Source organism: Gallinula chloropus, assembly GCF_964237585.1.
Source record: "Gallinula chloropus genome assembly, chromosome: Z".
In the NCBI taxonomy this organism is placed as follows: Eukaryota; Metazoa; Chordata; class Aves; order Gruiformes; family Rallidae; genus Gallinula; species Gallinula chloropus.
In genome coordinates, this window is record NC_140089.1 from 49,346,842 (window position 1) to 49,363,229 (window position 16,388).

General features: G+C 40.9%; 1 protein-coding gene across 2 annotated transcripts in view; it reads left to right on the forward strand.

Annotated features, from left to right (window-relative positions):
• Window positions 1-470: 470 nt before the first annotated feature.
• Window positions 471-16,388, forward strand: part of SYK (spleen associated tyrosine kinase) — a gene marked incomplete at both ends in the record, with an annotated part of 33,214 nt that continues 17,296 nt past the window's right edge. Inside the window, 4 exons of one of the 2 annotated variants that reach the window (XM_084278984.1) lie at window positions 471-901; window positions 2,224-2,384; window positions 14,260-14,398; window positions 15,826-15,907. In XM_084278984.1, the coding sequence (XP_084135110.1) occupies window positions 488-901; window positions 2,224-2,384; window positions 14,260-14,398; window positions 15,826-15,907 (796 nt within the window). The remainder of the gene's footprint in view (window positions 902-2,223; window positions 2,385-14,259; window positions 14,399-15,825; window positions 15,908-16,388) is intronic. The other variant, XM_084278983.1, reaches the window with a different exon arrangement.

Here is a 16,388-nt window from a genome sequence, read left to right on the forward strand (position 1 = left end):
AAGCTGTTTATGTTACATTCATTATTATTCTTCAGAGGTGCTGAACTTGATTCTCTTCTGTGGTTCTGCCGGTAGTGTGCCTTCATGGTATATCAATACGGCCTGTTTGAAAACCACTCAAAAAGATGATTCTTTGATATCTTTTGATAAAAATCAGAAGATTTTTTACTTTTGTTTACCATTTTAAAAAAATGGTTAATCTATTTGGAGAAGAATGTTTACAACTTTAATATAGGTCTTTTGTCCCTACACAGGCCACAGTCAGTCATCATAGCTACTCTTATAAACAAAATCATAATGGCACAAAAATGGAATGAAAAACTCTTCTCAGTGAATCCTTCTGACCTAATTATTTCCCTTCATTGGGAAGCACCTCATGGCCAGTACAAAATGATGGTCTGTCCTTCTTTTTCCAGCTGATACTCATGTCTCTGCCATTGCTTTTCAGATATAGGATAATAAGTTTGCTACTTGGAATAGAAAAATCATGGCTTCCAGCACAGCAAACCCTGCTAACCATTTGCCATACTTCTTTGGCAATATTACACGTGAAGAAGCTGAGGAGTATCTCATGCAAGGAGGAGTGAGTGATGGACTATACTTGCTCCGTCAAAGCCGGAATTACCTGGGGGGCTTTGCCTTATCCTTGGCCCATGGAAGGAAAGTTCATCATTACACCATTGAAAAGGAGCTGAGTGGCTCATACGCTATTGCAGGAGGCAAGTCACATGCCAGTCCCGCTGAACTCATTAACTATCACTCAGAGGAAGCAGATGGCCTTGTCTGTCTACTGAGAAGACCTTTCAACCGACCACCAGGCATTGAACCCAAAACTGGACCCTTTGAAGATTTAAAAGAGAACCTCATCAGAGAATATGTGAAACAAACTTGGAATTTGCAGGTAAATCCAGGCTGATTTTGCTATGAAGTGGTCTTTGACTTAGCAGTGCTTGTTTCCAGCTGTTGTGTACGACTTTTTCATAATGAAATCATAGAAGTTTTGAACAGTGGAGGTCTTTTCCCCCAGTAATTTGGCCATAAGTGTAGTTTCCCTGAAAACTTTGATTTTTATGATGTCTTGAGCTAGCGTGGCCTTATTGACCATGGTACTAACCTGTCATCAGATTTCCACATGCACCAAACATTAATAGATGTACTGAACAAGCTGCAGGAGTGGTTTGTTTGATTGCTTTTTATTCTGAATTTTTATGTATTGATATGCAGGCAGGCATGGAGACGTGGTAACTTGTTTTGCATATTTTTTGCTCTTAGTTGGAGTTGTTTCTGTGGGTGCTTATTTAGATTATGTCCCAAAAAGAAATTGGATTCTTAACTGCAAAACACTGCCTATACATCTTTGGTACTGCTTGTCTCATGAGAGCCTGCAAAACGATTAGTATTTCACCCTGGGGTGCCATGAGTTCCCATTACGAACTTGTGTAGCTACGCTAGGTTTTTCATCTCTTTTGGTATTAGCAAGTAGCCCTGTGAGTTCTGTTCTGTAAAACATTTGGAGCAGTGCCCTCACTGGAAAAGCCTGAAAGTCATACTGTATTCGCTACACGTGCTGAGGCTTACAGTTTTTTTCTGATGAGTCTGAGCCCAATCTAGAAGGAAGTTGATGAACTCAAGCTAAAAACTGATTAAGCTAGGGGTTTTGCCCTCAGGTTCAGGGCCAAATTTAAAAGTGATAGATTGTAGATGGATTTGGAAGTGTCTAGGTTACACCTAAAATATTAACATAGTTCACTCTAAACTTTGGACTGCCCTGTATGCTTTTGGGAAGTTTACATTGGTGTCTTCAATGCAGACATGTTGCAACATGCAAAGCCATGTTCAGCTTATTTCTCTAACCTGCCATAGGATATGTAGTATGGACATAAGTTATGACATCGCAGAGTAGACACTAAGTATATTTAGTTATGTCTCATTGGCATAAATAATTTTCAATTGAAGTACTGATATATTTATTAAGGGCTTAATTTACTGGTTATTTTCATTCTGCCTCAAGGGTAAAGTAAGAATCACAGCTTTGTGATTTTTAGATTACCATGTTAGTTTCCATTTTAATATCTTTATAGTGACAAGATCTTTTCTTCACATATAACAGACGTGTGTAGATTTTGAATATCCCAAAAACAATCCAGTATTGGGAGTGTACCTGTCATGGTTTGATTGCACAAGACAGTTCGACTGTTCCTCTCCATTTTTACCACTCTCTAGGGGCAGGCTCTTGAACAAGCTATCATTAGTCAAAAGCCTCAGCTGGAGAAGCTGATTGCCACTACAGCCCATGAGAAGATGCCGTGGTTCCATGGGAGAATCTCTCGAGAAGAGTCAGAACATCGTATCCTCATTGGGCCAAGAAGCAATGGAAAATTTCTGTGAGTACTTTTTTCTGTGGTATTGCTGTTTATCACAAATGTTAATGCACAATTCCCTTGACTGAATCTCAAATGAGAGTGTGCCCTAAAAGCTTGCTTATTCACAATGAGACTGATATAGGTTACCTAACCATTCCTGTACTAAGGAAGTGTCTCCAAGATTAGGTTTTCACTTAACTGAAAGTGGCAAACTATAGAAAAAATGTGGGTCATTGTTTTTTAATCAATACTAGGATTGATTCTCAAGGGACCATCAGAGAAACTCAATCCCTAGAAGAATTCATCAAACTTGGTTTTGTAACATAAACAGTATTAAATGACTGTGGTAGGTTAACCTTGGCCCACCAAGCCGCTGTCACACAATCCCTCCTCAGCATAACTGGGATAAACCAGACAGTAAATACTTGTGAGTCAGATCAGGTACCACTAACCCTCATGGGCAAAACAGATTCTACTTGGGAAAAAAGATTCATAGAATCGCTTGGGTTGGAAAAGACCTTCAAGATCATCAAGTCCAACCAGAGCCTAACCCTGCCTAGTCCACCTCTGGACCATGTCCCGAAGCATAACATCTACACACCTTTTGAATATCTCCAGGGATGGTGACTCCCCCATTTCCCTGGGCAGCCTGTTCCAGTACTTGACTACTCTTTCAGTAAAGAAATCCTTCCTGATACCTAACCTAAATCTCCCCTGGTGCAATTTGAAATCATTTTCTCTCGTCCTATTGCTTGTTACCTGAGAGAAGAGATGGACTCCCAACTCTCTACACCCTCCTTGCAGGTAGTTGTAGAGTGATAAGGTCTCCCCTCTGCCTCCTTTTCTTAATACTAAAAAGCCCCAGCTTCTTCAGACACTTCTCTAGGACTTGTGCTCCAGACTCCTCACCAGGTTTGTTGCTCTTCTCTGGAGACACTTCAATATGTCAACATCCTTCTCGTAGTGAGAGGCACAAACCTGTAGCGTTGACTGGGGTTATTGTGACCAAAGTGCAGGACCCGGCACTCGGCCGTGTTGAACCCCATAAAGTTGGCCTCTGGCCATCATCAGTCCAGCCTGTCCAGGTCCCTCTGCAGAACCTTCCTGTCTTCCAGCAGATTGACATGCCCACACAATTTGGTGTAGTTTATTACCAATTAAAATTGAGTTGGACAGTAAGGAACAAAGACAAAAACATGAAAAAAAACACCTCATCCTCACACCCCCACACCCCCAATTTTTATAGGCTTTACTTCACTCATTGCTACTAACTTCTGTCCCCACCAAGCTGCATAGGGGAGGATGGGTAGGGGAGAGGGGCTGCAGTGAGTCTGTAACAGCTTCTCTCTCCTGCTTCTTTATCCTCTCACTTTTCCCTGCTACAATGTAGGCTCTCCATAGGAAACATCCTTTCAGAATATATCCACCTGCTTGGAGGGCTGCAAGGCTGCAGCTTGTTTTACCGTGCTTGGTGGTCTGGTGCCTGGAGTACCTCTGCCCCACCTCCTCCTCTGCCCTTGGTGTTGGCATTGCTGTTTCTGTTTCATGTTTGGTTTGTTTTTTCTCTCTGTCACCACCTGGCAGGCATTTTTCTGTCATTTCTTAAGGATCTTTTCACAGAGGTGCCATATGCATGACTGAGATGCCTGCAGGGGTGTCCACTGGGGCCAGCTGGAACCATCTGTGAGCCTCCCAGGGCAGCCCCCCTGGCCTCCTCATGGATCCCCTGCAGCCCCACTGCCAAAGCCTAGCTATGTGCACCAAATACACTGACTTACCAAATTGGTAAAAACACAGACTGCCTGTGTTGACAACTTTTGGGATCCACAACTAGCGGTGTTCCCAGGGACAGTGTTGGTGCTTTGTTTTACAGTTAAGTAACAGACAAAATGTTACCTTTTACCTTGATAATGCCATTCTGTGTCTGACACTGTCTGGCCAAGGAAAAATTACTTAGAACTGTGTCATTCCTGAGAGAAATTTCATTGTCTACCTAAGTTGTCTCCTTCAGCACTTAACTCTCTCTGACTGTTTTAAAGCTAGTCCAAAGTAAAACCCCAGGACTGAGTATGGGACAGACATGCTTCTTCAGTACCGACTCTTTTACTTTACTGATTTGCCACAATTGTACTACACCATGTGCTTACATAGATGCTTACTGAGCCGCTCTCCATCATATTTGAAAAGTCGTGGCTGTCGGGCGAGGTCCCTGGAACTGGAAAAAGGGTCATGTCACTCCCATTTATAAGAAAGGGAGCAAGGAAGACCAAGGGATTTACAGGCTGGTGAGCCTCACCTCTGTGCCTGGGAAGATCATGGAACAGATCCTCCTGGATGACATGTTGGAGCACATGAGGGATGTGCAGGTGATCCGGCACAGCCAGCACAGCTTCACCAAGGGAAGGTCGTGCCTCACCAATCTGGTGACCTTCTATGATGGAGTGACAGCATTGGTAGGTAAAAGGAAGGCAACCAATGTCATCTACCTGGACTTGTGCAAGGCCTTTGACACAGTTCCCCACCACATCCTTATCTCTAAATTGGAGAGATGTGGATTTGATGGGTGGAACATCCAGTGGATAAGAAGCTGCTTGACAGAACGTAGACAAAGGGTGGTGGTCAATGGGTCTATGTCCAGGTGGAGGCCGGTGACAAGCGGTGTCCCCCAGGGGTCTGTCTTGGGACCGGTGCTCTTTAACATCTTCATCAATGACATCGATGATGGAATTGAGTGCACCCTCAGCAAGTTTGCGGATGACACCAAGCTGAGTGGTGTGGTCGACACCCCAGAGGGAAAAGAAGTCATCCAGAGGGATCTTGACAGGCTGGAAAGGTGGGCCCGGGTGAACCTAATGAGGTTCAACACTGCCAAGTGTAAGGTGTTGCACTTGGGCTGGAAGAATCCCAGACACAGATACAGAGTGGAAGAAGAGCTTCGTGAGAGTAGCCCTGTTGAGAAGGACTTGGGGATTCTGGTGGATGAGAAACTTAACCTGAGCCAGCAGTGTGCTCTTGCAGCTCGCAAGGCCAATGGTATCCTGGGCTCCATCAGAAGAGGAGTGGCCAGCAGGGACAGGGAGGTGATTGTCCCTCTCTGCTCTGCCCTTGTGAGGCCCCATCTGGAGTCCTGTGTCCAGATCTGGGGGCCCCGATTCAAGAAAGATGTGGAACTATTGGAGAGGATTCAGAGGAGGCCCATGAAGATGATTAGAGGGCTGGAGCACCTCCCCTACGAAGAGAGGCTGAGGGAGCTGGGCTTGTTCAGCCTGGAGAAGAGAAGGCTGCAGGGGGACCTCATTGCAGCTTTCCAGTATCTGAAGGGAACATACAAACAGGAGGGGAATCAACTTTTTAAAAGGGCAGACACTGGCAGGACAAAGGGGAATGGATTGAGGCTAAAGGAGGGAAGGTTTAGATTAGATATTAGGGGGAAGTTTTTTTCTATGGAGAGAGCGGTGAGGTGCTGGAACAGGCTGCCCAGAGAGGTAGTGGATTCCCCGTCCCTGGAGGTGTTCAAGGCCAGGTTGGATGGGGCCCTGGGCAACGTTGCGTAGATCCAGGCCTGGAGGTTGGTGTCCCTGCCAGTGGCAGGGGGGTTGGAGCTCTATGATCCTTGGGGTCCCTTCCAACCCAGACCATTCTATGATTCTATGCAACCTTCATATATTTCAATGGTTTAATTGTAATTGTCAGGAACTGGTAACTCCTCTGAATCTTTATTTCCAGTAAATTCCTATCAGGACTTACCTATGAATGCTTTGAGTGCACTGACATCTAATTTCTCAAAATCTGCTTCCTTCCCTCAGTTCTTTTTGCTTTGTCTGTTTCACAGTCACCCTTATTGAGTCACCATGTGTCTTCTCATTGTCAGCCTAGGCTCCTTGTTGCTATGGATCACATCCAAAGGCTCATATACCTGCTTGCTTTTGTTGCCCTTTGTAACAAGCTGCAAATTTTGTTACATTTTTAACAAAAGAAAAGTGTTAGAAAACTTTGTGGGGCCAAAGATTCACTATAGCACAGGTGGACCTTCTTTGGACTGTGCTTTCTACAGCATGGCAGAAGTTTGATCAATTTGATGAACATGGTCTCTCCTGATTACCAGCACAACATTATCCTGACACCTTACCTGTGATTTTGGTATGGGTTCTTTATGTGCTGGGGCAGGTGGATCAGTAATCTGAAACAAAGCAGCAACTCTTTGTTTTAATGATGTATATTTTATAAAAAAACCCCCCACAACTGTATTAACATCTTGCCAAATCAATGTTATACCATACTGTAGATGTTTTATTAAAGTTTGCAGCTTTTCCAGTTTACATCTTAAATGCATTGGTTTCTATGTGGATCAAAATGGTTCTCTTTGGGGGAAAAAAAGGAAGTTAATTTTTCTTCAAATTGGACAATTCTTAAGAACAGGAATGGGCTTTGTAGTGAATGTAATTTTTTAGCAGACTTGTCATTCTCAGTCTTTATTATAGACCCTGGTATCTATTTAATGTTACAAGCATTCCTATAGCTCTAAACAGAAGTGCTTCCCCAGCACTTTCCTCTTTCCCTTAGAGATGGCCTAGGAGGCATTTCTAGTGCTGTTTCAGTAACGTGCTGATGTGCTGCGGAGGGAGGGGTCAGACCTTCTCCTGTGGGACTGATTGTGTCAGTGGGTGCCTAACTTGTACAGTTCTGCTGGAACTCAGGTGGTTGCTTTCACATCAGGTCCCTAAACCCATAGAGGGGAAAATGCTAACTTAAAGTCTCTGTTTAAGGCATGAGAAGTGCCACTGGAGCTTAAATTACACAAAAATATAACTGATAGTATGTTGAGTTTACGTTCCTTTTATTAGACAATACTGTTTACTTCTGCCTCTGTAGGGTGCTTTCCAATGCATTAATTGCTCTTGCACAGACTGCCAATCTGGCAGGTTTAGAGCTCAGTAACCGTTTACCTGCCGTTTACTCTTATGCTCCCGAGGAGGAAGCAGGGTGAAATCTTCATCTGCCCCATAATTCAGCGGCCAGAGCAGCAAAAGAAAGAATGTGCTGTTTATTTTTGTCCAAACCTGTTTATTTTTCCTGCCAGAGCTCTTACAGCTCTCAGATCTGTAGACCTAGAGGCTCATAGCAAATAAAAGAACTGTTTAATTCAGAGGGGTTTTTTGGTTTCTGCAGTGGTTTGCTTAACATGGGCTTGCTCAGCAGGTGTTGTGAAATAAACCACTCATTTGTTAACTAACTGAAACAGTACCAGAAAAATTGTTGAGTGCTGGAGAGGTGCATTGTTTTACTGGCATCACATACTTTTTCCTTACCCAGCAGCATCACGTGCCAGAATCTTGTATACGTTTGTGAACTGAAGACTGTGAATTTGTGCTTGTGAATGTAGTTGCCCAGGAGCTGTTTTTCTCACATTGCTTGAGATACTCAAGCCTGGTAGATGACTGAAAGGTGAAAGAAACTTTCAATGTTGAAGATAAGTTAGCTTGTTGAGAAGGAATTGGAGGCTGGGAACATGGACATGAGATTTTCAATGAGATAGGGTACTCTGAGGATATTCAAGAAGCCCACAGGGAGGTGCTGCTATATGACAAAAATCACCTTGTTTATTATTGGAAAATATAATAAATTTTAGAGGGCTAGAATATTTCTGTATGAGTCTCTAAAACTTCATTACAGCAGAAATCTGCTAGCTGCCTGAGCTTTCTACCTTGAAACAAAATCCAGAACAGTGGTGTCTGTGAGAACACACCTAATGCTCAGATTTCTTTAGTGGTGTTTTGCAGCACGGCAAGAGTATTAAATCTGGGTTTATTTTGTGAGGGGTTTATTGATGATAAATACATATATAGTTGAAAAGGTGACTGGCTATAGTTCAAAATATCACAAATAGCATTATAAATCTAACACTGCAACTCATCCAAGCTGCTAGAAAAGTTCTGAGCTAACTGTGTGTTTTACTAGGGAATTTTAAAAGGCCTTTTTAAAGTTTTTGTGACAACTGAAAAGTCAGTGAAATAAATGTAGATAAGTATAGTGTGCTATGGAGTTTGTTTCAAAGCCAAATATAGAAAAAAAATCATCAAATTAGGTGAAATAGGAAGCTGTGCCCGTCTCTTCTGGGAAGAACACTCATGAAATATAGCTACTCTAGACAGAAAATTAGGGAAAAAAGCTGTAGCAGCAGAACAGAAGGAAAATATTGTTATCTCTAAAATGATCTGAAGAACAGCTGAAAATAGGGAACTTGATTTAACTCTTAAGTCCCTGCTAGCTTTATTACCACTACTTTTCATGCTGTATAGGCCTCTGGTTCTTGCCAAAGCTCTGCTAAGTATCAGGTTCCCTTTAGGCTCTGTCTGATGTGGGCATAATTGTAGCATATGATGATCTGTATTGTCTAGATGATCATAGATAATAATACCTTTATTGATAAGCAATAATATATATAGTATATATACATTATGTATAACATTCTTAATATTATCTTTGTGAGGGCATTAATGTGTGGACCAGTTAAAAACTAAATGAAAAATTTGCTAACAGTGACAGACAATCAGTGTAATAAATGTTAGTTTTCTGCACTTCAGTATAGGAAGCAACTGTGGTAAGCATGTAGCAGTGATTGGCACATCTTGGTCTGTTATTTGTAGTGACCACCTCAGTTACATGAACCTGTGATCTCGCATACGTGTTAAAAATCAGAAATTCTAAAGCTGAAGGGAGACAAGCAATATTCAGAAATACTGTTAAACTTTTTAAAAATCAACAGTAAGGAAATTGTTGTATAATTAGCAGTTTAGTCACTATGAATCCTTTATATGGGTTCTTAGACATACATAGATCACATAAAATGTGAATAGTTGTGTAAAAGAAAAGTTAAAAATAATTTCAATATCATAAGAACGATGCCTTGAATATGTAATAGGTTATACTAAAGAGGACAAAACTAGTTTAGATTGTTAGAATGACTCACAGCAATACTCATCATGGCATCTCATGACCTCTAGAGACTAAACAGTCTCTTATATGTCACAATAGTTAATACTAGTAAAAGCATTTCAAAATAACAAATCTTGAAGTCTGTAAAAGTTTTCTTGTCTTTTACCTAAGCAAAACTCAGATGTTTCAGATACGTGTAGCAGTCAGTATTTACATCAATCTACAGTCGTCCCCTAGGGAATTTGCCACTACCCCAGTGCATGCTGACTGAGTTAGGTGATTTTTCTAGCCTGGTGGAGTATTCTTTAAATAAATCTGTCAGTGTTATGTTTGTAACCATAAATGGTACTGGACATTGTTGATATCGGAAAAGGTGAAAACAATTTTACTAAGCATGACCTTAATTCAGAGATATTAATGGTGGAGTTCCTCTTCAAAATGTCAAGCTGCTTATATGACAGTAAAAATTTTCCAAGATAGATGATAAAACGTCAACAGTGAAGCAAGTTTCTGGAGGTGCTGTATTCTGCCTCCACAGGAGCCTGGATGATGCCCACAGCACTTTGGGAGAGTTCTTTACTGAGCTTCAGATAGGTACATGGCTAGATGCCACTTGCAGGTCCTTGCAGCAGGACTGTGGCTTCTCAAGGCTACCTCTACACTCTGTGCTTAAGCAGCAGGGTTGGTCAGAGGTGTGAAAAACAGATGTGATCCCTGACTGAGATAGCTTTGCTGAGAAGATACCCTGTTGCAGATGCAGTTCTACAGCAAAGCTATTTTTAGAGTTTTGGTGGACTTTTGTCTTTGAGAGTGATACAACCCCTCTTGCAAAAGTGTAATGTCGCGGTGTACACACCACAATAGCCTTATCAGGAGGTAAATTTTAGGTTCCATTGTAGATTTATGAGCTAGCTCCTAAAGTCTGTAGTGTGCTGTTCTGAAACAGCTTAGAATATCTTATCAAACAGGGGAGAATAAATTACGTAAGTGAAGAGACTGCAGTCAATCCATTTTTTCCTATTTCACGTGGCACCACCTGAAAGTGGTTCATTCCTTATTGCCCCCAAACTTGGAATGTGCTGCAGATTTTTGCAGTGATAATGAGTAGCCATGCTGTTAAGAGCGTTATGAGAAAGGCGCTCATATGGGCAGACAAGTAGGAAGAGGCATGATCTTCATGAGCAGTGAGGGATGGCAGTATCTTTGGCATCAAGGAAGCTGTTAACACTGAGAAGGCAAATTAAGGCCAAGAATAAACTTAAACACATCTTTGGATTCAGGAGTGAGAATAATTTCACACCATTCCTAAAGCAAACATTTTGCTAGTTTATTTTCTTCATTTTTCTCCACTATAGAATGCTATGACTTCTTTTTTCTACACAGTCAATGATACCTGTTTTAATAGCAATTTTTTTTATACCCTCAAGGATTTTTTTCCTTTAGAAAGAGAGGGGATCATTTGGTTTTTTCACTTGGAGAAAAAATTAGGACATTCTTCTTTTTGCTTTCAAATAAAAATAGAGACTTTACCAGAGGAAAGTGTGCATAGTCATTTAACAGTCTGTAATGATACTTGAAACAGTTATTGGTTGCTGTTTGTATTACAGTCACTAAAACATTAAAAATTATCAACAATAGATTGCATGAAAATCAAAATCAATAATTAAACATTCTTTGCATTACATCCTGTAGCAATTTGAGTTTCTCAGTTCCTTCTGAAATTGCACTTTTAAAAAGTATGCAACAGAAAATCTAGATATCTTGGTGCTTCTCTAAGATGCTTCTGAATATGAATTAAGTTTTGCCCTCAGTGAGGTTGTTTGTGCTTTTGATTTATCTCAGTGGATGAAAGGACAGTATTATTTATTTTCAGGTGCTTATTATCTTTATGGGTTTTTTTCTGTACATCTGTAATTCATTGCAATGGCATGAAATGGAAGACCACGTGATATTTCATTGCTGGCTTCCTCCATTGCCAAAATGTTTTTGAAAAATTGCAGCTTTTTAAAATGTAGATTTTTTTGGTTATCATTTTGTATTGAAGAACAGTAAAGACTGTGAGTAATTTCAGAGCACATTAAATCAGGAATTTTGGATTTTTTTCTGATGTTGTGACCCTGAGTAGTACAGGCAGTACCTTCAAGAAGATGTCAAAATCTTGCTTTCTATTTGAAGAGGTTTCAGTTTATAACCCTTCTGTCTAAGCAGTGTTTTTCTTTGACTCTGTTTTTCACAGTAACTGTAGGGTGCTGGATACTGTGTACCCAGATGGAGTTCTGGAGGCTTAGCCTAACCTAGACAGTGATTATCAGAGTCTATAAAACCAAAATGAAATTCTGAAAAATGTTTTATGACAGTTCTTGTCACCAGAGGCAGTAAGAGTTTTTGGTCTGAGATGTGATGGTAAGTTCAGTGAGAGCACTTTTTGAACCAGTAAGGTTGCCAAAACTGAGACTTAAGGCTGTTGCTTCAATGCCTTTGGTACTTCTGCTGTTCAGGCATGTCTTGCAAGGTAGCAGTACCTCCTGTTCTGTTTTGTAGGGATCAAAATGGGGCTGAAGTTGAATGGCTACAGTTAAAAAAATCCCACACCTGGACCACCCAAGAGAAGAGGCTCCCTCTGGACCCTGCTTAATCAGAAGTGTTAGACTGGTGATTTTTTTGCATGTGCAGTGATATAGCTGTCTGATAAAAGTTGCCATGACTGTCAACTGCAGATGTCTTCAGAGTTGCATCGCTGTTGGGTTGGGGGAAGGAAGAGCTCAGAAACGAAGCTACAGCCTTATATACCTGAACTTCGCCTAATGCAATAAGTGCAATGAAATGCAATTCATTTGTGCCACCTGTTCTGAAAATATTTTTCTAAGCCTTTTTTGCTAAGAGCAAGTCAAAGGAAGACAAAGTAAAAGTCATTCTTAATTTTAGCAGAATCTGTTGTTCTCCACTGGGCAGTCAGCACAGGAAATCAGCATGCTGAGAAAATACCTGCATGTCATGAAAAACCACAATGTGTTTCAAGTTGCTTTAGAGATACTAGGCAAATTACTTTTGTTTCAGCAGAAAAAACCTGACCCTACTTCCCTTTTCCTTAGCCAGTGTCCTGTTCGCATCTTGGGCAACAAGAATCACTCTGCTTGAAATAATAGTTCAGACAAAGCACAATTTAATTCAGCCTTGAGTGAGTCAGTTGAGGAGCCGAATTAAATGCTTGCCACTGAGATGTAACAGCAGGTACTAGTATTGCACCATTGAAGCTTCCCAACACCTTAGTGAGTATATCCTTCTATATTTCTTTTCAAGGGTGTTGAAGAGTTAAAGGGAGAGTGAGTGGACTTCTGTACACACTGGAACAATAAGTGATTCAGTGTTGCTGAAAACTTAAGAAAACTCCATTATTCAAGGAAATTTTCATCTAGCTGTATTGCTGTATCACTGCTATCAGCAAACGATCACAGACAGCTCAAATAAAAAGAAAAAGCCTGCTCTCTAAACCCAGAAATGCTATGCCATGATGGAGGTAGCAGCAAATTCCTCTTTCCATACAGTTGCCAGAAGATGCTGGCCTTAGTGTGAGCTAGCTTGAGTACACATAAAACAAGTCTGCAACACTTTACAGACATCTGCAAACTGTGTCCAGTTCTAGGCTCCCTGGTATAAAACAGACAGGGATCTCCTGGAGAGAGTCCAAAGAAGGGCCACGAAGATGATTAAGGGCCTGGAGCATCTCCCCTGTGAGGAAAGGCTGAGCGAGCTGGGACTGTTCAGCCTTGAGAAAAGAAGACTAAGGGGGAAACCTTATTAATGTTTATAAATATCTTAAGTATGGAATGCAGGGGGAAACGGCCAGCCCCTTTTCAGTGGTCTGTGGGGACAGGACAAGGGGCAATGGCTGCAAGTTGGAGCACAGGAAGTTCCGCACCAACATGCAGAAGAACTTTTTCCCAGTGAGGGTGACAGAGCCCTGGGACAGGCTGCCCAGGGAGGTGGTGGAGTCTCCTTCTCTGGAGATATTCAAGACCTGTCTGGATGCCTATCTGTGCAATATGAGCTAGGGAGCTGCTTTGGCAGGGGGGTTGGACCCGATGATCTCTTGAGGTCCCTTCAACCCCTGTGATTCTGTGAGTCTGTGATCTCAGATGTTGTTTTCCTGGAAGAAGCTCATCCTGGCTACCTATGAATTTTAGACAATGTTTTTTGTATGACATTCTGTGATCTGTCCCTGGTACAGTTTAGACCAGCTATTTACCTCAATACTGTCTGAAATTTCATGTGAATTTTATGTACAGTCTGCAACAAAGGATTCATGTCTTTACAGAAATTATGAAGAACTGATGGTTGTAGAAATGTATGATTTACACTCCTAGAGAAACAAATAGCTGTTTCAAGGCACAAAGATTTTCCCTTTATATTTCACATTATATTCTTTAGTATTTTATCTTTTGCTCTATCATCTCATGTCAAAACAAAAGATACAGGTAAGAAATCTTGCTTTAATGAAGGCACTCATCTGTTGTTTTTAATTTTAGGTCAGCTGTAGAGGATATTGAAGTGTAACTGCTTGTGCATTTTGGATCCTGGCCCTAGACTTTCATGGGCTTTGTAGGTCTGCAGTGCACAAGACTTCAAATACTACCTTGCTCAGAGAGAGCTTTCTGCACTGCACAGTGTTCTGCAGCTGCCTAGCAAACAGCTCCACGTTGTGGATTTTCTGTTATCATCTGTTGTCATTTGGGTAGTGGGTGAATTAAAAAAAAAAAGGAACTTTAGGGAATTCTCTGAAAAGAAATGATACTAAATAGTAAATGAAAGGCTTAACAAAATGTCTTCAGAAGTTGTAGTGCTGTTTTTGTTCTGGTTTTAATTCAAAAGCTTAAAGGAAAGGGTGATTTAAAAAAGAATTTCAACCCAGATGCTTGTTCCTGGTAAAGTGGAACCCTGAAAATATCTCTTATTCCTACAGTATCCGAGAAAGGGACAGCAATGGTTCCTATGCCCTGTGTCTGCTGAATGATGGAAAAGTACTGCATTACCGTATTGACAGAGATAAGACAGGAAAGCTCTCCATACCGGATGGAAAAAGATTTGACACCCTCTGGCAGGTCTGTTAAATTTGAATCACTTGGGTATCTGTCATCATGTTTCCATTTAACTGACTAAGGCAGCTTGTTTTATTTTTCTGTGCGACAGCAGTCTTTAGCTAAACAGCAACATGCTGTGGCAGGTTATTTGTCACAAGTTTCCAACTTTGTGTGGTTTCTATACCTGAAGAAAATACATGTTAATGCAGAAAATCATTTAAGTGTAGAGAGTTTCATGATTTTCAAACTTGATGCTGCAGCTTGGCTGAGTTCAAAATTGCTGTAAATATTATCCAGTTAGCTCTACAATGGAAGACCATTTGCAAGTGACCACACTCAGTAATACCTATGCTAGGTACAGTCTTTTACTAACATCCTTATGCCAGTAATAAACAGAATTCTAGGAGGCATAAAAGGAGTGGTTCAGGATGCTGTACACATACCATGTTCTTTGGCTTTGAAATTCTCCACCTCCATGGGTTAAAAAGAATAGTTTGCTGCGGGTTACCAACAAAATGTGTCTGAACCCCGATAAAGATTAAGCAGTTAAGGAAAGCATAGCTGTCTATGCCACAGGCAATAATAAAACTGAATACTGCAGAAAGGAATGCATAAACTGAAAATGCCAAGGGGATTGAAACGCCTGAAGAAATCGCTTACATCTTCTTTCTTAGAATTATATTAAATCGAGTAAAGTTAGCCACAAATCTGTAATATGAGTCTTTACTTGCCTATATAATTTCTTAGTCTTTCCTAGTAAATATCCTGCATATTTCTTTGCTGGAGTCACTGGAAATTTAAAAGCACCTATGCTATCTTGAAGATTTTTTTAATCATCATTCACAGACGCCCTCCTTTCTAACCAAATGAACCAAAGCCAAAATAGCAGTAACAAACCTGTAATAACATGGCATGGAGAGCACAATCCATTAGCACAAAGGGCCACAACTATTGGTGTTGTACATTTATTACCTGCTTACATCCCATTGCAACTTTAAGGTCCAAAGAAAGCATTGCATACTGGGACATTTCCTGCAGTGTAGTTATATCCATCTTGTGGAGAGGGAAGAAAAAGAAAAAAAGGATGTAAACTCAGAGGTATAAAAAGAAGTGATTTGCTCAGAGTTACAAATATAGATAGTAGTAGAACCAGGTGTGGAATGCTAGGTCTTACAAAAAGAGTTCCTGTATCAAGTTCCAGATTCATCCACAAGGTTACTTCAGAAATATTCAACCCTGCTAAAGAGAAGTAAAGATGAGGTAAGAACACATGCAGTAAGGATCTTGTGTATGCCCAGTTCATATGCCATAATACATACCAATTATGATACATATGCACACATTATAAAGAGACAATGTATTTAACTATACCTTCCTTACCTTTTCATATCTTTTTTTTCCCTTCCCTCTTCCTTTTTTTTCTTTTTTTTTTCCTCTCATTCTGGTAGTTAGTTGAGCATTATTCGTACAAACCAGATGGATTATTAAGGGTTCTTACCATTCCTTGTCCACAACTTGGCTCAGAAAATGGTGAGTTGTTCCTATTACTTTGATATGTATAAATAGCCATGTTAATGATGATTAAAATGTGTGCACTTTTTCCACTTGTCATGTAGGTTAGGTGGGTGCAGATTACACTATATTAAAGTTGGATAAAGAAAAAATTAAATGTTAAATTTCCAACTTTTTAAATGAAATAAGATCTTCCAGACTATGCAGGATGGAGATAGATCCTGTAGCTTAAGGGATGATACCAACTCCATTTACTGATGCCTCTAAATTAAGGTCAGATCCAAATTGTGCTTTGCTGCCCAAAGTAGTGTGTTACTTGGCCCACAGACACCAAGAAGCTGGTCGTCCCAGTACTTCTCCCAAAGGTCCCGACTCCAAGCTCGGGTCGGCTTGTCAGCAGTGCTGCTGTGGGCATTCAGGCTGTGTGCCGTGAGAGGTGCACCCTGTGGGTGTACTGCTGGTAGAAGAGGAGTTACTTCTCACGTTGGTGAAAGCAGAA